This window comes from Panicum hallii, chromosome 2 (genome assembly GCF_002211085.1).
Source record: "Panicum hallii strain FIL2 chromosome 2, PHallii_v3.1, whole genome shotgun sequence".
NCBI lineage: Eukaryota > Viridiplantae > Streptophyta > Magnoliopsida > Poales > Poaceae > Panicum > Panicum hallii.
The window spans coordinates 48,458,584-48,482,925 of NC_038043.1; the positions used below are offsets into that span (position 1 = coordinate 48,458,584).

Genomic DNA, 24,342 nt, shown 5'->3' on the forward strand with positions numbered 1-24,342 from the left:
CGAGCTCTGTTCCTTGCACGTCGCGCGTCGCGCTCGGCGTCGTTCTCGTTCTCGGCTTCTGCGGTGTCTTCATCTTCCGATATGCCGTCAAGTGCGCCAATGGGGATGAGGGCGTCGTCGTCCCCTTCTTCCGCCATCAGGACTTGGCGAGTTGCGAGTTCTTCGGAAGGGGCTTCGACTAGCTCAGTCGAGCCCTCGGATATGGCAGCCAACGCCCTGCCCTCTTGAAAAGGCAAAGGCTCCAGATGGGCTACCAATCGGTCTTCATGTCCGAGTGGGTCGGACAAGTTCATCCCCCTCCAATGAACAATTCGTCCTTCGGAGGTGGTGGTGATCATCAGCCCGCAAGCAGCCAGGTGATCCTCAGCCTTCCGACATGCGGTGGCCTCGGAGCCTCCAGCCTGGAGCAAAGAGTCCAAGTCCTTCTCCAACGTGGAAAAAGGAACAGTAGAGACAGACGCTGCCTCGGTTTCCCTGGCAGAGTCAGAAAACGGCAACTCGTCGAGATTATCGACAAAGTCGTCGAGCCTTGCGGCAAGTGTTTTTAGCTTGAAGGTGTCGTCGACGGCGTGCCGACGGAAACCGCCTGCGCCGTTAGCGACGCAGACCCACGAGCCAAAAACGAAGGTTGTGCCCTCAAGGAGCACAGGACTGGGGAACTTAAAAATCGCCATCGAGTTCTCCAGCGGATCTCTGATGCGCCCCCCTACCTGGCGCGCCAGCTGTCGGGTTTTATCCGGCTGCCCACCAAGGGGTATACCCAAGGTGGTAGGTTTTAGGTTGGGATGCGCCGAGATCAGGAACTCGAAGGTGCAGACAACACAAGATTTAGACAGGTTCAGGCTGCAATATGCATAATGCCCTACGTCCTGTATGATGGTTTGTATTGCCTTGATGTTGATCTGGTGATCTTATGTTTTGAGAGGGGTCCCTGCCCACCCTTATATATCCGGGGGGACAGGGTTACATGAATCCTAGCCTGATACTAGCTTAGGAATCGTACTCAAGTACAACTCGAGTAGTTTCCTTCTATATCGACTAGTTCTACTCCGCATGCGAGTAGAATACAACATAAATGAGGTACAGGACATGTCCTATCCCTTAGTCCAATACGGACTCCTTAATGTACACAGCCCCGTGGCCTCGGGTCTGACAGATGGTGATGCTCTTCCACCGCTGGTGGGGCGCCGCCTTTGGCGTCGCCGGCTTCACCGAGAGGACCTCCCGGCGAAGGGTTTTTACATCCCGCCGGGAGACGAGGTCCGCGCTACCGCCGTACATGACGTACAGCTTCTTGCGGCGCTCGTCACCTCCGGACTTGGAGTCGGACTGGTGGAAGAGACCCTTGAGGTCTTTGTTGGGGGTTTGATACCCCAACTCCCTCTCCGTCGCGGCCGCGTCGGCGTCGGAGACCTTCTCCTTGCCGGACCGCCGTGGAGGGTAGGTGCCTTCCCTTGAGGCTTGGTCACGCCTCTTGCTGAGGCGCTCCGCGAGCTTCTGGATCTCGCGGCACTCAGTGGCGCTGTGGCGAGCCCCAGGATGGACAGGGCACGACCCGGGGTAGGTGCGCTGTTGCCGCGGGCGCTTGCCACGGGAGTTCTGGCCCCCGGTCGTCGCAGCTGCAACGGTCGGACCCCCAATCCGTGACTTGTCGAAACCACGGTTCTTCTTGTTCTTCTTTTTGCCGCTGCCAGGAGCAGCGACACTGGGCCCACTCATCTGAGCAGGTCCTGCTTGGGTTGCAGAGTGCCATGCACGGCCCTCTGCAGCCCGGGCACATTTGTCCGCCAGAGCGAACAAGGTGGTGACGGTCTCCACCTGGTGGGTCGCCAGCTTCTCTAGCATCTTCTCATCTCGAACCCCCTGACGGAAAGCCGTGATGATAGATGCATCGGAGATTCGTGGTATGGTTCCACGTACCTTGGTGAAGTGGGAGATGAAGGTTCGGAGGATTTCCCCGGGCTGCTGCCTCACGGCATGAAGGTGGGCCTCCACACCGTGCTGCTCGTACGCACTGGCGAAGTTTGCCGTGAACTGTGCGCACAGCTCACCCTAGGATCGGATAGATCCCAGGGTAAGGTTCATGAGTCAGATTCGGGCTGGCCCAGTCAAGTCTACATGGAAGTAACTTGCCATGACGGCGTCGTTACCTCCAGCCGCCGTGATGGCGGTGATGTAGACCTGCAGGAATTCTGATGGGTTGGAGGACCCGTCATACTTCTCCGGCAAGTGTGCCCGAAACTTGGACGGCCAGGCAATTGCGCGAAGGTGGTCTGCGAGCGCGGCACAGCCCACCCCGGACACCGGTGCCTGGGCAGGTCGCTGCGGGGCCGGAGCCACCGCAGCGAAATCGGCATCGAGGTCGCGACCCTCGATACTGAGCCGGCGACCACGCGCCCGCTCAAGGGAGACACGGGCGTCCTCTCCCGCACGTCTGCGGTTGAGCTCTGCCCGAAGGTCCTCGGTCCGCGCACTCCTCACTGATGGTGAGTGCACAGAGCCGGATGCGCCGCCCTGATGACGGCGTTGCCTGGGGGCAGACCCCCCCCGCGGAACACGGGGAAGCCTGTGCCAGGTTGAGGAGGCGGTCGACGTCGTCACGCCATTGCCTCAGTGCGTCGGGCGAGGCCGCTTCACCAGGGGGGTTGCGGAGCAACACCCTGGCTGCCATGAGCGGCCCATTCGGTGCGGGCACCGATTGGGGCACTGAGGCCCGCGCCGCAGCGCGTTGTGGAGCTGCTCGCGCGCGCCCTGGATGTTGGACGACGGGAAACATGTGGCGTCGTGGACGCCACCTCCTCGCCCAACAGGAGGTCGTTGTGACCATCTTCCTGCGCCATTGAGGTCGTGAAGGTCGACCTAGCGCACACCAAACCTGTCCCGTACCTGGCGCGCCAAATGTCGGAGGAAATCTCCAGCCGGGTGGTGGAATGCACCCGCCTAATCCTAGTTAAGGATGGGTTTGAAGGAGACTTAGGAGCGCTTGATCGATGTGCGGATGAACACAAGAAGGACGCAAGGATTTTAGAGTGGTTCGGGCCGCCTGAGCGTAACACCCTACGTCCACTTGAGAGTTGTATTGATTGTGTAAGCCTGGGTGGAACTTAGCCTGTGTTCGAGTGTGTCTGAATCCTTGTCTTCTAACGAGTGCACTCTCCCTTTTATAGCCAAGGGGAGTGCTTACATTGAGCCGGACCCCGACAGGTGGGCCTGGCCAACAGGAGCCTCTTCTACGAGAGATATGGAGGGCATCTCCTCGAGCTCCTCTCCGTAGTCCTCTTCGACCGAGAAGTTGATGTGCGTATCCACAGCCAGGATATGGCCGTGTACAGCCTTGTCTTGCACAGTGTCCGGTGTCAGCGTTGCCCAACAGTGAAGTCGTGCTGTCACTGTTGGGATGGAACCTCCTGCCAGGCGGTGAAACAGCGCTGACCCGTTGCGTGCGTACTGTTACAGCGCACGCCTTGGCTCGCCTATTACAGGCCATCATCACGCGCGCAGCGCCGTGACGGGACTGTACACAGTCCGCGCACTGTGCACGGTGATACGACGCGCCGCCTTGGAAACAGGCGGGCTTACCGTGGTGTCAGCCTACCTGCCCCGTGTGTTAGTGGCAGGCCGTTCTTTTTGACTTGGGCACGCACGGCCCAGCTAACGCATTAAATGCTGGTAGGTGGGCTGGAGACCCGCGAAGGGCCTCCAGCTGCAGGCACGTGGCAGGGCCAGCCCCGTTCCCACCGCAGGACGGCGCGTGGCGGCGCCGGACCCCTTCCCGGGGGGAGGGGGTCCAGGCCCCGAGACCGGTCGGAGCGGCCTGGCCTGTGATGGTCCGGCCATCACATGTGGCGGCCCCGGACCTCCCTGGGGAGACCGGGTCCGCGGGGGCTACCGAGAGCTCTCCAGCTTTCCTGGGGACGTGGGGGCCCCGGTCCCGGAATAGCATGGGGAGGGTCCGGAGACCACGGTCCCCAGCTGTCAGGCCCGGGCCGTACGCCACGTCCCCCAGAAGGTAAGGGGGAGATTACGGATAGCGAGACGTCAAGGGCTTGGTCACCCTAGTAGGAGGTACCCCTGTCTGTATGTACCGACAGTCCTCCTACGTTTAATTCTCTAAGTCAGCATATTTTCATTTTCAGCAGTATATGACATGCGTATATTGATAACTAGACACTTTTTGTGGTGTAAGCTTGTGTACATGAGCAGGCTAAACAATGCTGTTACAGCTACAATTGACTTGTTTCACTTTCTAACAGATGATAATCGTGGCATCCTATTTTCAAATTATATATTTTCTTAAGAGAACAAATAGGTAGGTTTGGCGTTAGCCGCCTATCTTTGTTCTTTTAGAAATAAATAATTATAAATCATTGTAGCAACAAAAGCCAATGGCTACACCAAAGTACAATCTTGGTGGCTAGAGATAAAAGGAAGCGCAAGATTGATTTTGTCGATGACCACATTTTGCGCAGCTAGTAAGGCCATGGTCCCACTTATAGAGTGAGTAGGAGTATACTCTATAGTTCTGCAAGAATAAAAAAAAGACTAGCTGAATGTGAAGCAACGTTCCTTTATTTTCAGTATAACTTTATGATCTATTCTTTACGTGATACTAGTGACCATCCTTGCTCATCCCACCCCCGAAGTTGCACAGTAGGACTAGAAAAATGCATGTGTCTTTGGTTGTGCAAGATAATATGAGGCTCGACCGCTCGAGGCACAAGAGGTAGGAAAACAAATGGGTAGCAGAGAGGGCTTTTCATAATATATTTTGAAGAGAACGAATAGATAGTTCGGCGTAAGCGTACTACATTTGTCTTTTTCTAGTGATAAATAAACATAAATTGTTGTAGTATGGATGCTAGTGGCTGCACCAAGTACGGTCTCGGTAGGTAGAGGTGGCATTACGGCTCAACTAGTGTCTTAAAAGACTATAGATATACTCCCTCCATACCTATAAAGAAAGTCGTTCAGGACAGTATTTAGCATACCATAGAGTGATTAATTAGGGCACAGTGATTTTCGGGAATTGAATCCGGTGCTACTTTTTTATAGAATTGGACAAGCAATTTTTTTGCCGAAACTACTACTTAAAAAGAACTCGCTTTTCTTATAATCCCCCTTCTCTCGAGCTTCAGCTTGACCAGAAAGAACTCCTATTTGGCCTATTAGAGTCAGCTCCATACCTGACGACTCCCCTCCCTCAAAGAAGGACCTCTTCGTCTAAGCTTGACTTTAAATACCAGGTCTTTTTCCCTAATTAAGGTCAGAATTCTCCCTTATTAAATAGGGTGTCGGGTACGTAGCTTTCGAGAAAGTTTCACAGCCCTACTGGCTAGCGCAGGGAAGTGCATGCTACGGCGCCGCGTGCTTGACACCTCCTAGCGCAACTTTTTTTTTTCGCGGATTCGCGGATTTTGCATGGAGCGGTGTCATTTTTGCATGGCGCTCGATTTTTGGCCTGGCGCGCGTTGCGGGCGCTGCATGGCGCTGTTGAGGTTGCATGCCGGCGCTCGTTTTTTATTTTTTTTGGCCTGGCGCGCGTTGTGGGCTTTGCATGACGCGCTTTTTTCACTCTGCAGTCGTTTCTGGCGCGTTTTTTCTCCGTTGCCGTCATTTGGGTTGCAGCGTGCCTATTTAAGCGCTCTCTTTCCATCTACCGTGCTACACCATTTTTCTTTCCACCTCTTGTCTTTCCATCTATGGTGCAATGGCTGATATTTTCCCTGGCTTTGATCTCAGCGAGCCAATATTGAGAATCACTGCGACAATGGTAATGTGTCTCTTGTTACTTTCCTTTGGCATATGATTTGATTAGTTTCGTTTCTCATATCATTGTTTCCTTTTTGATAGGATTTGATTTGAACTTGCCACTAGACGAATACGGTGCAGTTGATTTCGATTATGTACAAAACCTCGCTGGCAAGATAAACCTACTTGCATTTTTTTAGTAAATAACGCTCTTAACCAAAGTCGTTGGATTAAGTGTGTTTTTTTTTCACAACTAGAACATCCTGTTGAGGCTCCCGTTGAAGTAAACCATCGAAAGAAAGATACAACAGAAGAAGTCACAAAGCAAATGTATCAAGCATTATTGGCTAGAAGTAAGAATGGGAAACTAGGCAAGAAAGATACAAGAATCGTTGTTGATCATTTTGGAGTCCACATTCGGTCAGTTCAGCGTTTATGGAAGCGAGGTAAAATCCAACTTGCTCATAACATTCCGGTTATGGTTGCTAGTCGAAAGAAGGGTAGATGTGGCCATAAGGCAGTCCCCGTTGACATGATTGAGCAGGGTTTGCTTGATATCCAAGATTTAAGGGACTTTTTGACTTTGTGTTCATTGATGAAAAATAATTTTACCTCTCTCAAAAATCTAAGAAATATTACTTGCTACCTGAGGAAGATGAACCAAATCACACTTGTAAGAACAAAAATTACATCCCTTGGCTCATGTGTTTGTGTTCGGCCAAGGTTTAGGAATGGAGAGTGTATTTTTGATGGGAAAATTGGTTGTTTTCCACTTGCCACTTATGAAAATGCTATAGGAGGTAGTAGGAATCGTCTTCATGGAGAACAAGTTATGAAGCCCATAACTTCAATAACAAGAGATGTGATTAGAGATTTCACGGTAAATAAAGTGTTGCCTGCCATTCAAGCCAAATGGCTAAGAGAAGATGTGGACAAACCAATTTTCATACAACAAGATAATGCACCTACCCATTTATATGTGAATGGTCCGATTTTTTGTGAGGCTGCTAAGGAAGAAGGATTGACATTCACCTAATTTGTCAACCATCCAATTCTCCGGATTTCAACATTCTGGACTTGGGTTTCTTTCGAGCTATTCAAACTATTTAATACAAGAAGAATGCAAAGACAGTACGAGCTCTGGTTCCAGCAGTGCAAGAGGTAAATTGATGATTGCTCACTTGTTTCATTGTTTCTTGAACAACTAATTTACTCATTGATTGATTTCTTCAACACATGTTTTGTAGGCATTCATAGAGTTTTATCCATTACAAAGCAAACAGAATATTTGTAACACTTCAGAGTGTTTTGAAGGAAGCTATGAAGGTTAAAGGATGTAATAAGTTCTAGATTCCTCATATGCAAAAAAAAACAACCTAGAGAAAGAAGATCGGCTGCCATTGCAAATCTCCTGTGAAGCTTCCTTGCTAGCCGAAGCAATTGCTAGTCTTCCTGCATCAAACAATTAGAAGATGCAAGTTAGTTTGTGCAGCAAATTAGAAGCAAACTAGGAGATGCATGCATCTTAGGTTGAATGAATGAGACATGTAACCTTACTGATCTTACTTTGCATGTTCCATGGCGCCGGCCTTGCTTCATCTTCAATTGATCGTCCAACTTCTTCATAATATGCTCAGGCACAAGTATGGTGTCACCACACATTTGAAGCTTCTCCACATCAGGAATGTAGATCTCACAATCAAATTTTTCTATGTCATGCAATATCCTTGCTGCGAGATCGTAGTCGCTATGTAGAAGACCGCAACGGGCACACCTGCGAGCGAGGCGGCGAGCTTGGAAGCAGCCTTAATCGTCGTTGTCGTCGTGGTGCGAGCCGCAGCGAACGCAAAGAGAAGTCTCGGTCTCCGGCAACAAGGAGTCCGGCAGCACGGAGTGCTTATCCGACGTTGCAGAGTCGGACAGCACGAAGTCCGTCGCCGCCGAGTCCGCCGCAGCTTCAATGTGTTTTTTCTGTTTAAGCAAATTTTGGTCGTAAGAGTTTGCAAATGATCGAAGCATTCAACAACCTCACTTCGGGGGGAAAAAACAGGAGAAAGAAAGCAGGTGCCGGGCCAGGGCTAGGGCGATGTCTTTACCATGCGGAGCCCAAGGCATTCACTCTGCCCAACGCCACAAAGCCAAATCCTCCCGAATTCGAACCACCAAGCCGTCAGCAGCAGCCCGTCCCCATGTTCAAATCCCAACCGAAGCGGTCGGTTTGAGTCAATCATCAAATGCCGTTGCCATGCCGGAGCGCGCAGCCTCTGAGCCCGCACCCACCGCGAGCAACTGCCAATCGCGATCAGCGCAGGGCATTGAATACCCGCAAACCCACTCGCACTCGCTCGCTCGGTTTCGAAGCGCTTTCTGCAAAAGTCGCGTGGCGCGGCTCAAAAACAGCGAGACCGAGCCCCGAAACGCCTCCGCGGCCCACCAAAAAAGCCTCCCCGCCTGCTCCATGCCGAGCCGAGAGCACACACGGCTCCGGCACGCAGCCGGCCCGCTCCGCACCAAAACCTTACCCCCTCCTCCAACCCCCAGCGGCGCGGCGCGACCGTTGGAGAGGGTGATTTCCCCACGCTGCCCCCGGGCCGGCCGCCGGGCAGCGGCGCGAAGGCGGGGGCGGTTCAGGGAGCCCGAGAAAAGACCACGCACGCTGCCCGAGACCTCACGCCCCGCTGTTTTCACTCGGGGGCCCCTGGCTGCGTGCGCCACCGTGCCGCGCCGCTCTGGCTGGCTCTGGGTGCCTGCGACGCGAGCGAGCCTGGTGGGTCGCGGTGCCGTGCGGGGCTGCTGCGGCGGGCGGCACACCTGTTGTCACAGGCAGCACGCGTACAAAGGATCTCCCGGAAATGGCAAGACGGTAAAAGCGGGGGGCGAGGAGGGCGTGAGGGCTTGCGTGAGATGTGAAGAGGAGGCCGCCGCAGGGGAGGAGAGAGGCGAGGGCATTGTTGGCTAGTGGATGCTGGCGTACTGCTGCTCCAGCCAGCCGCTCGCTCTGGCCGCACAACGGTTACTAGCTGGGCTGCGGTGGTGCTGGGTTTGGGGGAGAGAGATAGAGAGTGAGGGTGGGGGAGAGGGGGAGGAAGAGTTGGTGAGGTGCTGAGGTGTGGTGTGGTGTGGTGCGTGCGATCGGCGAGCGCCGGAGCGGGAGTGGCGATGGGCTGCTGCCAGTCGCGGCTGGAGCGGCTGGAGGCGGTGTCGCGGTGCAAGGCGCGCCGGCGCTACACCAAGCAGCTGGTGCAGGCGCGGCGCGACATGGCGGCGGCGCACGCGCTCTACCTGCGCGCGCTGCGGGCCACGGGCGCCTCGCTGATGCACTTCTCCAGCGCCGAGGCGGAGCACCCGCACCCCCACTCGTCCGCGGCCCACCACCACCACCACCACCAGCCGCCGCCCTCCCCGCCGCCGCCCCCGACGCCGCCGCCGCCTCCCCCGCCGCCCCCGCCGCCGCTCAGCCCGACCCCGACCGTCAGGTCCTGGACGACAAACTCCTCCTCGATCTCCGCGTCCGCCATCCTGCCCCCTCCGCCGCCCCCGCCAATGCCGTCCAGCTGGGACTTCTGGGACCCCTTCGCGCCTTCCTCCTCCCGCTCCGTCACCGAGGACGCCGACTGGGACGACGCTGCCACCACCGTCGTCGACGCTCCCATCGCGCCCGCGCGGCCCGTCGTCACGGCCGCCGCCGCGGTAGCCGCGCCCCCGTCCATCGTCACCGCAACCACCACCTCCATCACCCCTAGCGAGCTCACCGTCGTCGCCGTGCCCCGCGGCGGCACTGGGAACAAGGACCTCGCCGAGATCGCCACCGAACTCGACGAGTACTTCCTCAAGGCGGCCGATGCCGGCGCCCGTGTCGCTGCACTGCTCGAGGCTCCCATCTGCGAGCCCCCGGAACCCACCGCCACCAACAGCAGCCTCCCAGGCAAGCCATTTCTTAGACTTCAATAAATCAGCAAACTAATCAATTGGTTGTTCTTGGCCACATTTTGCTTATTGCTGCGAATCCTTTTGTTAACTTCTGCTGCAGGGAAGGTACTGAGTTACAGCAAGAGCTTGAAGCCCATGGGATGGACCTGGGGTGGTGCAGGAGGGTATGGGAAAGGTAACAATGGCTTCACAAGGTTCGGGAGAGGCGAGGGAGGGATGGTGATGGGCAGTGGCGGAGGCGGTGGAATGCTCAGCCATTCATCCACCGTGGAGAAGCTGTACGCATGGGAGAAGAAGCTGTTTCTTGAGGTCAAGGTGAGAGTAGTGCTTTCTTTGCGCTTTAACTTTAGCGGTGACAGTGGATTTAACTTTGCTTTCTCATTTAGTATTAGCATGAACATACAGAATGATCGAAACATACTGCCTGATTCTTCAGATCTCGAGTGTGAGTGTGTGACTGTGTAAGGGAATGGCGTGGTGCTTTTGAGGGTCCTTTTGTTTTGTTGCTCGTGGTATGATCTGTTGTCCTGTGACCTGTATTGGGGGATGGATATAACAAGGATTCAGTGGGGTGTCAATTGGCTTTGTCTGAAGAAAGGTAGTAGTGGACACAAGGACGTGTAGTGCCTAATGCACATGGATGCTGCTTACATTGTCTTTAGTTTATTTCTCCCCTCGGTCAGGAGCTTCTGCAAAGGTTCTCAGCATGCATTTGGATTCTCCGAAGTAGAAAGATCAGTAGATCACCTTCATGGTTTTTTATTTTAACCTCCCTGTACAAACATGCTAGGCTTAATCTGAATGGGGCCGTGAATATTTGATTTCATCTTCAACTATATTGCAGTGAAAACCATTGCTATCCATAATCCTCAATCAGATGAGTTATGAGTTCTGATTTGCTTATTTCTTTGTCTTTGTAAAAGTGGGATATTTATACTCCTTTGATCATGTATTCACATCTGTTAAGAATCATGTTATTGTAGCTTTCTCTGCAGCTTTAAGTATGGCATGTTTGTGCTCCTTTTGATAGGATTATGACTTTTCTTTAACTGCGAGCAGAGTTACGAGGGGTATAAGCAAGAGCACGATAAGAAGGTCAGCCTGTTGAGAAAGCAGGAGGTGAAGGGCGTGGATTACTTGAAGATGGAAAAGAATAAGATGGAGATTGAAAGCCTGGAGTCCAAAATGCTGGTTGCCAACCAGTCCATCGAAACCACCACTTCTGAGATAATCAGGCTCAGAGAATCAGAGCTATTTCCCCAACTTCTTGAGCTGGTTGCTGGGTTAGTACAAATGCTCCCTTCATCCTTCCCGTCTGCATCTAGTAGTTGTAATATTCTAATGTAGGGTGCTTTCACATGTTCGCTACTTCCACTTGTACCTGTCGTTTTGCATTGCATATGAGATCAGAGTAAGGATGGACGTATGGGCCACGGTACTGCCTTCTACCCATGCTCAAGTGTATGCTAGCTATGGAAAACAGTAGTGATGTTTGTTCTTTACTCTTTTGGGTTCTTGCAGGCTTGCATCTGCTACCTCACACCCTGCTGCTATTTTTTCTCTTACTTTTGTAAAAGTACCTTTGTCACTGTACAGGGCACTTTTTACTGAAGTGAGCTAACATTTAAAGTAGTGGAGTTTGCAGACTATGAAGTAGTGCAGAGCTAGTGGGATCTTAGAATTTTGACTGTCCTGACTGAATCTTCTGATCATTGATATGGCCAGACTAGACCTGGCCGGGAGATCTTTGGCATCATTGTCTGATCAACTCAGGGGCACTGGTGACGTTAGAACCATCAACTCTTGGTTTATGGGTGCTGATTGTTTCAAACTGGTTGTGGCTAAAGGTAGTTTCAACTTTCAAGGGGGACTCCCAATAAATATTAGGGAAAAGTCTGGTTTATACCCTCAAACTATTGCAAAAGTCCGATTCTCAACCTTCAACTACAAAACCGGATAACATAAGCCATCCAACTATCAAAACCGGACGAAGTTGGCCCTTTGGATGGTTTCGAATGTGGTTTTCCATTTAGTGAAAATTAAAAATATTTAAATTTGAACTAAAAAATTTATAAGTAATTTTTTAAATAAAAAAATACGAAATGGGTATCAAAAGTTTTCTAAAAATGTAACCTATCTATTGGCACCGTACTTGTCAGTTATTCGGATTCAATTTTTTCATGTTCATATTATTTGGTTGCTTGTAGTTATGCCTATTATTTTTGAATAAATAAGATTCAAATAGAGATATAATAGATAGGTTACATTTTTTGAAAAATTTTGGTACTAGTTTCATATATTTCTGATTTAAAATGAATTAGTTTTGATTTTTAGATCTAATTAGATTTTTTTACTTTTAAAAAAATACAAAACCACATTCGAAACCACTTTAAGGGCCAAATTTGCCCGGTTTCGACTGTTGGATGGCCTATGTTATCCTGTTTTGTAGTTGAAGGTTGAAAATCGGACTTCTACGATAATTTGAGGGTGTAAACCGGACTTTTCCCTAAATATTAGCACAAAATGTCGATACCATTATTATTTTCAGGCAGTGGGTCTCCTTTCAATAGAACTTTGTGTTTTCACCATTTTGATGGATACTTCTTTTTGTAAACCAGTATTATTTCTGGTAGTACACTTTCTTTATTCAGAATTTAGTGTTTTTACCATACTTATGCATGCTTCTGTTTGTGAATTTCAGCTTGATGAGCATGTGGAGGGGCATGTATGAGTGTCATCAAGTTCAGACCCACATCGTGCAACAGCTTGAGTATCTCAAAGCTCGGAATATGAACCCAACTTCCAATGTCCACCGGCAAGCAGCTCTTCAGCTTGAAATAGAGGTTGACAGATGGTATTCAGCCTTCTGTAGCCTTGTGAAGTCCCAGAGGGATTATGTGTATTCACTGACTGGCTGGCTTCGCCTATCGCTGTTCTGCCACCACGACCCACTGACCAAAGCTCAGAACTCTGATATTTACGGCTTGTGTGAGGAATGGCAGCTAGCCATCGATCGAATCCCAGATAAGGTGGCCTCAGAAGGGATCAAGACTTTCCTAACAGTAATCCACGCTGTTGTGATTCAACAAGCTGAGGAACAAAAGCTGAAGAAAAGGTCAGAGTCTGCATTCAAAGAATTCGAGAAGAAGGCAGAGGAGCTGAGATCCTTAGAGTCAAAATACGGGCCATATATCGGTGCTGAAGGTTACAGAGAAATGTCGCGAAAATCACCAGTAGCTGACAAGCGGGCAAAGGTGGAGGCCCTGAGGAGCCGCGCTGATGAGGAGAAGAGCAAGTATGAGAAGAGCATTGGAGTCACAAGAGCAATGACCTTGAATAACCTGCAGACCGGCTTGCCTAATGTTTTCCAGGCGATGACAGGCTTCGCCAGTGTCTGCACGGAGGCGTTCGAGTTGGTGTACAACTTCAAGAGAAGCTCAGACCGGATCCTCGACGCGAAGAGGCTGCTGACCTGAAGCGATGTTGCCTCACTGTATAAAATGTATACAGTTCTAGACTTCTAGTAACAATAGTAGGGTGGAAGAGAGTTTACCTTGCAACCTTTGTGTGGCTATCAGGTTCTAATGGCACACTATAGTAGGAGCAAATATGCTGTCGAGCTCATTTACTTGATGTGAATGAACTTTTGAGGTTTTGTTGTTTCCTTCCTTTTGGTAGCATAAGTCCTTGATCTGATGTAGGAATCGAATTGTGGCAGATTCAAAAAGCTCTGTTTTTTGAATCAGAACGTTTACATATTATGTGAGACTCGGATGGCGACTGATAGATAACAGTCGTCTCTGCAATCCAGAAATGGGCCGGCAACTTTGTACGTTCAGCGTTAGGAAGACGTTTCTATAAGCATGCCACACGCTAAATGGCGTGGAAACATACCGTCAAAACAAATATTTTCAGCAATTTATTTAAGAATAAAAAGAAACATGCTACCGAGCATGTTGTAAATTCAGTATGATAGAATGCTGAGTATACTTGTATGATCTGTATTAGTCACAGAATAAATTCGAGTTCGTTTCCAGGTCAATATAACACATTAACACACCTACATGGTACTTCTCGTAATTTGAGCAATAAGACCAAAAAAAAATCTCAACAACAGATGTCTAGAAACGGAGGAAATATCTACTAGAGCTCAATTACAGATTTCCGCAAACTGAGTATAGGAACATCCATGTCTAATTCCTGAACTACATTCAGGCATTCTAGTTCATTCTGCTGTCTAGGAAGTTCTCCATTGCATCTCAATTTGTATCTGACCATTTTTTGAGTCTATGAGATGGTACTTCTCATTAATCCGCTTGTTGCTGATCACGTCTGCAAGGCTGATATCAATGTAGCCCAAATTTTCCTGAATCAAGAAAATACAGGCATCAGGATACAAGAAATTTGATATTTGTCTCATCACATAATCCACCTGGTATGAATTTTACATACTACTGGAAAGCAGAGGTCCCCCAAAAAAGCTAATGCAACTAGTAGTGGCTTTATACTCCCTCCATATATGGCACTAGTCCTAAACGTCATATTATTAAAAATGGAGGCAGTGGCTAACGGTGACCATGTACAGACATAATGCTTACTACACCATTCTCCAATCAAGAGGATATACCTTGCCATGTATCAGCCCTTTCTTCGGGGCTTTACTTAGGACTTCAACATGTAGTTTATCATTTACAGGTGGCTCCTCACACACAAACTCGAATTCATCCTCCCATCGTGGATCCCTATTCTTCTTGATGACCTAACACAGGGGTGTAAATAAAGAGATCAGTCAAGCATAGCCATTCCATGAAGTTATACAGAAAAAGCACAAGTTCTCCATAATACCTTTGTTTTCTTCTCCTCGCCTTTGAAAATTATTTTCGCATATGGGTTTGTATGGTGCTTCCCCTCAAGATCTTGAGCTTCATGAACAATAACATAAAGCAGACCACCACCAGCTGGAGTACCATCTGGAGCTTTCTCTACCACATCGGTACCCTCAGTGCCTTCTTTCTCCATATCTTCTTCCTTGAAAGGCTTGTATGTAAGCTCTAGAGTAAGCTGACCACGAGACTTCTCATTTTGTACATCATTTGGATCCATGGTCTTAAGCAATTCGAGGGTACTAACTTTAGTCTCATCTGCTGGGAGGTCTTTTAATTGGACACTATTCATGCCCATCTTTTCATGTTTTCCAACCTATATATATCAAACAAAAAAGTAACTGCATATTCTTGGGTAAAAGTATGTCACCAGAAAAGGTACTGCAGATTTTAAAAAGAAAGCAGCCATACCTGTTCCCAGTCAAAGACACTAATTTCAAGAGCCTGAGTTTCTGGATCTGTCACAACGAATTTGAATTCTTCATTCCACTCTGGATTGAGATTGCTGCGCTTTACAGCTGTTTTTTTGGATGGAAGCTTGTCATCTGACATCTTAAGTTTCACATATGGGTCTGATTTACCCAGCAGATCCTTCTTTCGCAGATTTTGGGCTCTTACAACCTTCACAAGTAGAATTCCAACAGGTTTTTTCGATGCTCTGGGGATTTGGAAACCATTAGCAATACTCATCTCTCATCAGGTCTATTGTTTGACGTATAACAAGTTAACAACCCAAAATTGAGAAGGTAATAAAAATTTACTTTGAAGGATCCATTATAGGTACTTCTAATGTCTTTGGCCACAAATACATGGTCGCTACTTGCTTCTTGATGGTCTCCTGAAAATGAACGAAAGATAGCATAGCAAAATGAGCTAACTGTACTGAAAGGAGTGAATTAGATACAACACGACACATCCACTGTAAAAAGAAAGCTAGATACTACAGAAGAATAACACTAAAGTCTAAATCCAAGTGATCAACCATCACATTACAGCAAGGGTGCTTTCGGTACACAAATGCAAATGCGATCATGCATTTGAACACATGCAGGCAAATAAACGCAACAAGCCAAAAAATTGTTTTACAAGATAAATGTGAACATATAGAAAGGATGTACTCAGCTTCAGAGCGCAACTTTAGTCATTACCAATTTCAGAAAAAAAATTAAATGAAAATTCAGCATTTAGTTCACAACATAATGTGACAAATGAGAAAACTTCCACATGAGAATGTTCAGAACAGGAGTCCAGAATACCTGAACAAATCTGTAAAGACCAGGAATAGCCATTATATCTGCTCCAAGAAGTTTTAGCCCAAAGTCAACATGTGGCTGGAAAAACCAATCCCAATTAGCAAAGTGTGGTGCAGCAAAATAATTCAAACATGAGTAAAAGTTGCCATACCTTCTCCATGAGAGAGACAAGGATTTTAGCAAAGCAAGGAAATGTAGGCACCAATGGCTTCAGAGTAATACGAGGTAAAGCAAAGACTTGTAGATCCACAATCTGAATATCTCAGGGAAAAAACAGATTTCAGTTGGTTCGCTTGAACATATCATGAAGTGCATATTGAATCAAGAATCTAGCTCATGACAGACCAGTTTATACCTGGATAGTTGCTTTCAAACCATACGCTTTTACAGCAACAGTGACATTTGGATTTGCAGCCCATTTAAGACATGGTTCCATTATCAGCTCTTGCTCCTCTGTGACGTATACTTTCATCCCTGGGAGGGAAAGGCATGGATTGTTTCAAGATACATTTTTGCAGCACAAGTTGAAGAGAATCAGCATCACATACATATCTAATGTAAGGCAGTGTGTAAACAGAGGTTGCTCAAATTATTACATGCTCTACATGGGAAAGTTGATGTATAAACGTACTACATAGCCAGCTGGATGACATGCCAACTTTGATGTATATCACTAGTGAATGAAATGTCCAATTATACATAGTTGGAACACAGATGTAACAATGTCTCCATATCATCACAATACAAAATTTTGAGCCACAACAATTTTACAGTAAGGGTTAATTGGCTCCTCGTGAACCTCCGAATGCTAACGCAAGATATAGAATACAAAAGCAGCATGAAGGATGCACAATTGTTTGCTGTAAAGTCATGCACAGTATGTTGCATGTAACGAAAATTCTAGTCCAAACATAAGAATGCAACATCACTGACCTTGAAAGGTTGGTGGTAAGCTACCCAAAGTAAGAGTTTCGAACTCAACAGAGTCTATCTTATATTTTGCAGTATTCTCGTCAATAATTGGCTTAGCGACTTCCTGTGCAGTTCTGCAGATAGCCTACAGGATAAAAAACATAAAGCATTCAATGTCAATCAGAGATAGTGAATTCATGCTGAGAGCAAACGAGAAGATACAGTACCTTGTTAAGATAGGGCCACATCAACTCCAAAAACCTGTTCAGCCAATCAATCTAAAGACGAGGAAGAAATGAGGATCTAAATGTACAATTAGAATTATTATAGTTTCTTGCTATCTTATTCTTGAAGCAGAAGCATACTCTATCATAGTCAGGATTCTTGACCCACAAAGGAATTTCGGGAAGGATGGCCTCCAAAGATTTTGAATCATATTCCACAAGCGGACGAACTTTGACATCCTGACAAGCAAGTAGGAGAACGAAACTTATCCCCATGAACTCATATTATTAAATTCAACCTCAAACATTGAAGATCCTTTACAAGCATAAGCAAGAGAAAAGGCATATGCTGTATTAGATTAAACCACTTCGACTCATCCTTGCCATTATTACTCAAAACAGAATGCTGCAAATTTAATAGGACACTAAAAATTGCACAAAGGACTAAAGGACAATATGAACTTGAGATCACATGATTCTGCAAACAATGGATCATATGATTTCTCTAGGTCTGCATCTCCTTCATGAAAATAACCCTTTGCGGGTGCATGCAACATTTGCCAGTGCTACTTCAGTACATAAGGCATCATAGGTAAATTGGACATGCAAATGTAGAGTTTGATGGCATACATCACAACAAAAGATAATCAAAAAACAATATAATACTCACAGCTTATGTCAACAATGCTAGTCAGAAGAAACAGAATAGCGATGGGATATGCAGAAAAAGTAAATATGTTCAACATCGACCACAGGCCTCTTTGTTTCATTTTAATTGCAAGATCTCAAATTGTCCCCAGATCATTTGGTTAAACTATTCCATAAGCGTATTGGCGAAGCAGCTATCCACAATCTAACTATTCATCAAACAGCAGCCAATAGAAATCATGCTGTAAGAATGAATGAAGTACAAAAGGAAAGTCGGCACCTTGACATCATTTGGCTGGACGTAGATGAAGAGGAAGTACCCAATAACAATACCAGCCGAAAACCCAAAGCCAAATCCAGAGAAACCAAGCACTGTGCTGATTACACCCATCTCGTATTCCGTCCAAAACCTTCAGATACAAACCAGCTTTCAACCAAAAGTTGCAAAACAAACATAAAAAAGGACATAATCAATTGAAATCTGCACTCATGAAAAAACAATAAACCAAAAGCACTTCACTCTGCTAAATTGCAAGGGAACAACTAGAGTAATCTGACTTCCTAGCAATGCAAAGATCCTATTCAATTTGCTGCACAACACCAGATAAAACAAACACCAAGAACGTACATCCTTAGTCAAACATATTTATACGAATTCCCCCCAGCAGCAAAAAGCAATTTCCCACATTAGAAACTCGAGGGACCCAGCAATCAAGGCTTTCACCAGCTATGAAAGTAATGCTTTAGACCAAATCACACAAGAATAGCATTTAAAGTGTTTAAAAATTTAGTGAAAGCAATAGGAATAGGTTCGATAACATGACTATTAGGACCTTGGGGGCAAGGAGAATACTTGTAACTTTCGAGCTGATCACGCAGGTATCAGAATAATGCAGTGGTGCCACATTACTGTACGCTATTAAATATTGATTGAGAAGACAAAAGGTGAAAACAACTAGTGGAGGAAAAGATGTGAAGGCTGGCATTCCGACATCTTTAATGGTTGTTTTGGCTTGCGGTTTGCCTCGGTGCTTTAATCTTTGCTTTTGAGGCAGGTTTCGGATTGGATCAAATCAAGAGTGGACGAGTGGTGGTCTGGTGGACTAAAAATATGAGAAAGGGGGTGTAACAGCTCAGGGTTGAATTCAATAGAATGGAACGCATAACCGAAATTTAAGTATGTTTCCGAAACAAAATGTTGGACCCAATACAGTTGAAGGACCCAAAACACGAATCAGGTTACAACTTTTTAAGCGGGCGGATTCAGGAGTAACAGGTTGCATGCACTCATCAAACAGAAAATTATTGTTAAAGAAAACTCGCTGAAATGGACAAAGAAACAGAGGCAGCGCATACATTTGATCATGCTTATCCTAGCTAAATATGACTCGATCACTGTGTTGAAATCAAAGTTACGACGCCTCTGAAAAAAATTTAGAAAAAAAACGCAGAGAAGTGCATCACTTAACATCCGAACCACGCGCTTGTGTTATCACATCGACGCATCAGAAATTTTCCCAGAAAAACGCACAGAAATGCAGTACCAAAGCGAGGAACTACGCTTTATCTGTCGGCTCTCCTGCGCCTTGTTCTCGCGAGAAACCTGCAGAAATCCACGGAAGGAACGCCGGGAGCAAACCCCGAAAACTGAAAGCGTCGATCCTACGAACCCATCAAGGTCGGAAACTCCGAACAACGGAGAACCTGGATCGCGCGAACTCGTCGGGGGGACCGAATCGAAGAGGGTTAGTAAGAGACGATACGAACCACCGAGGAGTCTGGGCGGGGCGAGGCGATCGCGACGCTGGCTAATCCCTCGCTGATTCGCGGGGCGAGTCCATGGATGGAACGCTCGTCGGGGTCGGGGCTCCGGTCCGGGCTGCGGCGGCGGCGAAATTTTTGTCGGAGTTGGATTCGGCTTCGGCCGGCGGGGGCGGAGGAATCGAATGTTTTTTGGTGGCAGGAACCGAGGAGGGGGGTCGTCTCTGCCGCGACCGCTGCCCACGTTGCCGGTCACGCACGCGGCGGCCGCGATCCAAGGTGGGGTGGCAATAATTTCGGGGGAAGCAAGCGCCTAATTTTTTCCTTTGATAGTGCAAGCGCCTAATTAAGGGCCACTAAACAAGTGTGCGTGCGCCCGAGGGGGTCCTCTCCCACTGCCCTGCGGGCAAGTTGACGCGTCCCCGCGGGCCAGGCGGTGCCCGCTCCCTCTTCCTGGACGTGGCAGCGGCTGCTGGGGCCCGGGTGGCGTACTGCCGCTTGCGTCATGGGCCACGAGACCGACAGCGAGAGGAAGAGGGTGGTCTGCAGACTGCAGATTCGAATGCCAAAGGCGACTGAAAACTTGATGCAAAGTTCGAATACCACGAAGGATTCATCCGAACGTCGTGAAAGAACAAGCTGTTGGTCCTGGTGCTGCTGCAACAGGCCAACAGTTTTAGTTGAGTTCACCTGAGCTGAGAGGCTGAGCGGCGTAACGACGGAGAGTTCTGATTCCCCGTGGTCGGATGCTCAAAGCCTCCAAGCCTGGCTGGTGTTGCATGGCTTGGCGTTGCCGAACTGGCGGACAGGGTTAGCAGCCACGCATCCATGATTCGCCCGCCAGTCGAATCGAGGCGTACTCGCGTGCAGGACAGGGTGGCGCCGTCGCCACTCGCCCCGCACAGTGACAGCGCACTCGCGTGTCGCCTTCCCCCGGCGGGGCAGGGACCACGTGGAGGCTTCCCTTCCGAGCTCTGAGGTTTTCCCCAACGGAATTAACGCTCCTTTGGACCGATGCCCACTGCGTGGATGCTTGGCGTGTCTGATTGGTTTCACGCTAGACAAAGGGCGCGTTTGGAGGCCTACCTAAGCTGCCACCGTCTAACCGTAGGCATGCCACACAAAGTTAGGCATGCGTTTGGACGCTGCACTAAACTTAGCGCGCCACGGAATGTGAGGCGTGCTACAGCGTACTCGCCACGCAGAAAAACGCCGCGACTGCGGCGCTCGATTTGGCCGCCACAACCAAATCGCGCCGCAGCCTCCTCCCTCCTCCGTCCGCGCCGCCAGGTACTGCCCTCCCCCCGGCGCACCTCCTCCGTCCGCCGCCGCCGTCTGCCCGCGCGAGCTCCGCACCCCCCCCCCCCGGCGGAAGCTCCTCCGCCTCCGCCCGGGAGCCCCGCCGCCCCCCCCCCCGATCCGCCGCCGCGGCAGGCACCGCCCGCACCCCCACCCCCACCCCCCCCCCGGCCCCCCCACCCCCCGGCGGAAGGCCGCCGCCTGCCGCGCCCCCCTCGAGCGAGCGGGCGAGCAGCGGGGCGAGGGCGGCGTCGAGGGCGCGCAGCGCCGGGAGGCGGTGGCCCTGGAGGTCGAGGGCGATGGCGAGGTCGGCCTCGGCGACGGCCGTGCGGGCGAGCGGGCCGGGGGCTTGGGTGCCGCGGCGCGCGCGCGGGCGAGGAGCTGCGCGCCCTGCGCGAAGCGCGCCGCGACTGGGCCGCGGAGGAGCCGCCGCCACCGGAGCGGCGCAGGTGGAGGGCGGCGCGGCGGGGGAGGGAGTGGAGCGCGACGAGCATGCCCGCGGCGAGGAGGAAGAGGAGGCACTGGACCACGGCCAGGTGCTAACGACAGTGCGCGGCAACGAACTGAACTAGAGTTATGGCGTGTTGTGGCAGCGATCCAAACGGCCGCCATACTTTTTTCATGTACGCCTAATGTTAGGCGTGGCAACGAACCAAACACAGGGCTAAATTGAGGCAGCTTAGGCACGCCACAGGTGTGGCAACCTGCTAACGTTAGGCTGTGGCGTCTTAGGCGTGATTCCAAACAGCCCCAAAAACTTGAGTTGGGTCTCGCTGTCCGTCAGTCCTTCTCAACGAGTGCGTGCGTGCGTTCGGTCGGTCGTCCGGTATCGGCAGGGCAAGGCTGGGCGAGCCTCCGAAAACGACGTCGGGCCCGAACTGTCTGGACGATCGAAATCCAGGCCGAGGAGCGTACCTGCAGGATACAGTGGCGCGTGAACGTTCGGTGTACCCGTACAACCGCATGAACCCTCCCCCCCCCCCCCCCCCCCCCCTGTCCAGCATCTGAAGCTGGGCAAACGTTGTGCACCCCCTTGTCTTTCTCGCTCTCTTGCGTGTATGGCCTTGGAGTCTGTACAACAGTGCAAGGGGCATGATTAGAAAAGTTCAGGCGTCATCAGTCCCGCTTATACGGTTTGCTGTCATCTACAAACACCAAAACAGCACACCAAATATTGGCAGGGACAACTTTAAAAAAAAAACTGAATCTTATTGCGAACTAGTTGTGACCTGTGAGTCTTGGCATCCTTTTTCTCTTGCAAGGAGACATGTGAGAACCGGCCCGTGGGCTAAGAACAGAGAGGCGAGATGGGCCAGCTCCGTTCGACCAATAGCATTAGCAAGTTAGTGGGCTTTTCCTCTCAAGAAAAGAAGTTAGTGGGCTCTTCAATTTTTCATTACCGTCTCTCCAACCGAAGGTCATCCGCACAATGCACCGACACGTGCAAGATACACTCGGGCATCGGTTCGTTCTTGCTTTTACCCGGTGGACACCATACAGTACACCATTTCCGTTCAGTTCAGTGGGAAATCACCACGAAGAAATGATGCCCTAAGAGACACGATCAAAACCTCAACCCGAGTAGCTTTCAACAGCAAATTTTGCGTTTCTGTAACGGAAAAGAGGAGCAGTCTCTTTCTCCAGGAAGCAGAGGAGGTAGAAGTACACGCCCGCGCGTTGGAGCCAGCAATAGGCAGGCAGCATCGCTGTGCGGCACGATCAAAACCGCCCCCGCCGATCACACTACCGCGCACGCAGCCCGGCACCAAAAACACGCGCAAGCCGCACGTCCTTCCTTCCCCGCCTTACCCGAGTCAAGAAACGGAGCGCCATGCATTTGCACAGTAACGTGACGACCCGGCGAGGCATCGCCGGCTCGCCCTCGCCCGTACACTGCCCGGCCCGACCCCGAATCATTGAACGGTCCGGCAGGGGCGGCTTTCCACGTTCCCGACCGGCGCACCCGCCATCCCGACGGCCGCGCCCATCGAACGGCCCGCGCAGCTCGGGCGGCCGCCGCCCCTCCGCCTCGGGCGCCACGGCACCTGTCGCTGTCGGCACCGCGCACGCGACCTCCCTCCTCCCTCCCCCTCCCATTCCCACCACATGAGCCGTGCCGGGAGGTAAAAAACAAGGCGTTTCCGTCAGCCGAGGAAAGGAAAGGGAACGGAAGCCGCGAGCACGGTACGAAACGTACGAACGCACGCCTACTATCCGTTGGGGTGGTGCCTTGGTAAACCGGCCCGGCCTGCGGCTATAAAGTGGCCGCGGTCCCGGGGCGAGGTCAGGGCACGAACCCAACGGCTCGTTGCATTCATCGACACGGCCGGGCTTTGCTATTTGTAGAGGGGACTGTACTCTTCCAGATCTTGGAGCAGTAGTTGACACGAAACTATAGCCACATCCCTCGTCATCTTTGACTTGAACTAACCTCTTCCTTTCGGCTGCTGTTACCTTGATCTATTTTTGTTCGATCAGGAGAGCTACCTTCTTCCCATTGACACATCTCCACCTATTTTTGCTGGTTGGAGCTAGTTCTGCAGCTTCGATCTTCTCTGAAGCTTTCTCGATCTAGCTGAATATTTGCTCAGATCAGCTCGCTCACGTCCCACCCAGAACCACTGTTTTTTAGATCTTCATCTGTTTCTGATTCCGATCCCGTAGTGCTTTTGAATCCTTGATCTCGATGGCTTGCAAGCCGTGCTACAACACCAACGGAAGCGGCGCGGCCAGCCACCAGGCCACGAAGGTACCGTCATTTCCACGGCCGCCGGCGCCACCCCAGCCTCCGATCACCGTCGCGGCGCCGTCCAAGAAGAGGGTGGCGCCAGCGACCGGACTGGAGGTGGAGTGGACGGAGATTGGTTCGCTGTACTCGGTGTCGCCGCCGCCGAGCAGCGTGCCGATGCCGACGACCCTGCTGCTCACGGTCACGGCGGCCAGGAAGCCGCCGACGGCCTGCGCCGTGGAGGTGGCCGGCGGTGGCGTCGATGTCAGTGCCACGGATGAGCTCAGGCGGCTGCTCCGCCTTTAGCTCCGATCCGTGCCCGTGCCCCTTCTCTTGTACTGCTGGCGCATGCAAGTGCAAGGCTAGCGAGCTGCGTTCATGGGTTGTTTTAACATGCCCGGATGTAACGAAGCATGATTAGGTCGTCCCCTGCAAGTTATATTTTACTAATTGGTTATGTGTTGTGTTACGTGCCATGTATCGGTTACTAGGAGGTGTGTCGAGTTATGCTTCATTGAAAATTGCTCGCCATTGAGCTGAACCAAAGCATTTTCTGGGAACGTCGATAACCAATTGCTACGTCTCCTGGTACAATGTGAGCAGTTCACAGAGTGAAAGGCATTGGTGGCAGTTCACCAGTAAGTTTTTATTTTTATAAAAACATGCGACCTTGCAACAAGCAACACGGATTACCTGACACGATTACAAGAACTGTCAGCAAGCAAGAGGTGATGACGTGATCAAACATTGAAAGCAGTAGAAAGACACAGTTACGATTAAATTTAAGCGGAAGAAATGAGAGCTTGGGATAATACAGAGTGTTGCAATTTGCAACATCTCTTTGTTTTAGCTTGTGACTCTGAAAATTGTGTTTTCACAATTGTAACCACAAACAAACAGTTACACGATCGGATTGTAACAATCTAGCACCCGATTATAACAAATTAAAAATCCAA

General features: G+C 50.0%; 3 protein-coding genes across 4 annotated transcripts; 2 read left to right on the forward strand and 1 right to left on the reverse strand.

The window, feature by feature from the left end:
• The first annotated feature begins 8,907 nt into the window (after positions 1–8,907).
• On the forward strand, positions 8,908–13,537 carry LOC112881438 (nitrate regulatory gene2 protein). The gene is made up of 4 exons (XM_025946119.1): positions 8,908–9,673; positions 9,779–9,993; positions 10,738–10,961; positions 12,380–13,537. The coding sequence occupies exons 1-4, from the start codon at positions 8,908–8,910 to the stop codon at positions 13,152–13,154; spliced, it is 1,980 nt and encodes a 659-aa protein (XP_025801904.1). The 3' UTR covers positions 13,155–13,537.
• A 111-nt stretch (positions 13,538–13,648) lies between these two features.
• LOC112881439 (synaptotagmin-1-like) lies at positions 13,649–19,727 on the reverse strand. Of its 2 annotated transcripts, none has more exons than XM_025946121.1 (13): positions 19,366–19,727; positions 17,879–18,025; positions 17,092–17,190; positions 16,954–17,004; positions 16,748–16,871; positions 16,170–16,288; positions 15,966–16,067; positions 15,818–15,892; positions 15,323–15,399; positions 14,973–15,219; positions 14,524–14,877; positions 14,306–14,437; positions 13,649–14,044 (listed from the first exon to the last, which is right to left on the reverse strand). In XM_025946121.1, exons 2-13 carry the CDS (start codon positions 17,987–17,989, stop codon positions 13,916–13,918), a joined length of 1,620 nt encoding a protein of 539 aa, XP_025801906.1. In that variant the 5' UTR covers positions 17,990–18,025; positions 19,366–19,727; the 3' UTR covers positions 13,649–13,915. The 2 variants fall into 2 exon arrangements, with proteins under 2 accessions (XP_025801906.1, XP_025801905.1); XM_025946120.1 differs by having other exon boundaries at positions 17,879–18,008; positions 19,366–19,726.
• Positions 19,728–22,950: 3,223 nt separating this feature from the next.
• On the forward strand, positions 22,951–24,065 carry LOC112882627. Its single transcript, XM_025947717.1, has one exon. The coding sequence runs from the start codon at positions 23,345–23,347 to the stop codon at positions 23,690–23,692; it is 348 nt and encodes a 115-aa protein (XP_025803502.1). The 5' UTR covers positions 22,951–23,344; the 3' UTR covers positions 23,693–24,065.
• The last annotated feature ends 277 nt before the right edge of the window (positions 24,066–24,342 follow it).

What these genes read in the sequence shown, in the direction of transcription:
- LOC112881438 (XM_025946119.1), top strand. Translation starts at nt 8,908, where the DNA reads ATGGGCTGCTGCCAGTCGCGGCTGGAGCGGCTGGAGGCGGTGTCGCGG. An exon ending in CACCAACAGCAGCCTCCCAG is followed by an intron (nt 9,674 to 9,778) that starts GCAAGCCATTTC and finishes CTTCTGCTGCAG; the next exon opens with GGAAGGTACTGAGTTACAGC. An exon ending in CTTCTTGAGCTGGTTGCTGG is followed by an intron (nt 10,962 to 12,379) that starts GTTAGTACAAAT and finishes TGTGAATTTCAG; the next exon opens with CTTGATGAGCATGTGGAGGG.
- LOC112881439 (XM_025946121.1), bottom strand. Translation starts at nt 17,989, where the DNA reads ATGGGTGTAATCAGCACAGTGCTTGGTTTCTCTGGATTTGGCTTTGGG. An exon ending in TGTGGCCCTATCTTAACAAG is followed by an intron (nt 16,872 to 16,953) that starts GTACTGTATCTT and finishes TTTATCCTGTAG; the next exon opens with GCTATCTGCAGAACTGCACA. An exon ending in AAGGGCTGATACATGGCAAG is followed by an intron (nt 14,045 to 14,305) that starts GTATATCCTCTT and finishes TTCTTGATTCAG; the next exon opens with GAAAATTTGGGCTACATTGA.
- LOC112882627 (XM_025947717.1), top strand. Translation starts at nt 23,345, where the DNA reads ATGGCTTGCAAGCCGTGCTACAACACCAACGGAAGCGGCGCGGCCAGC.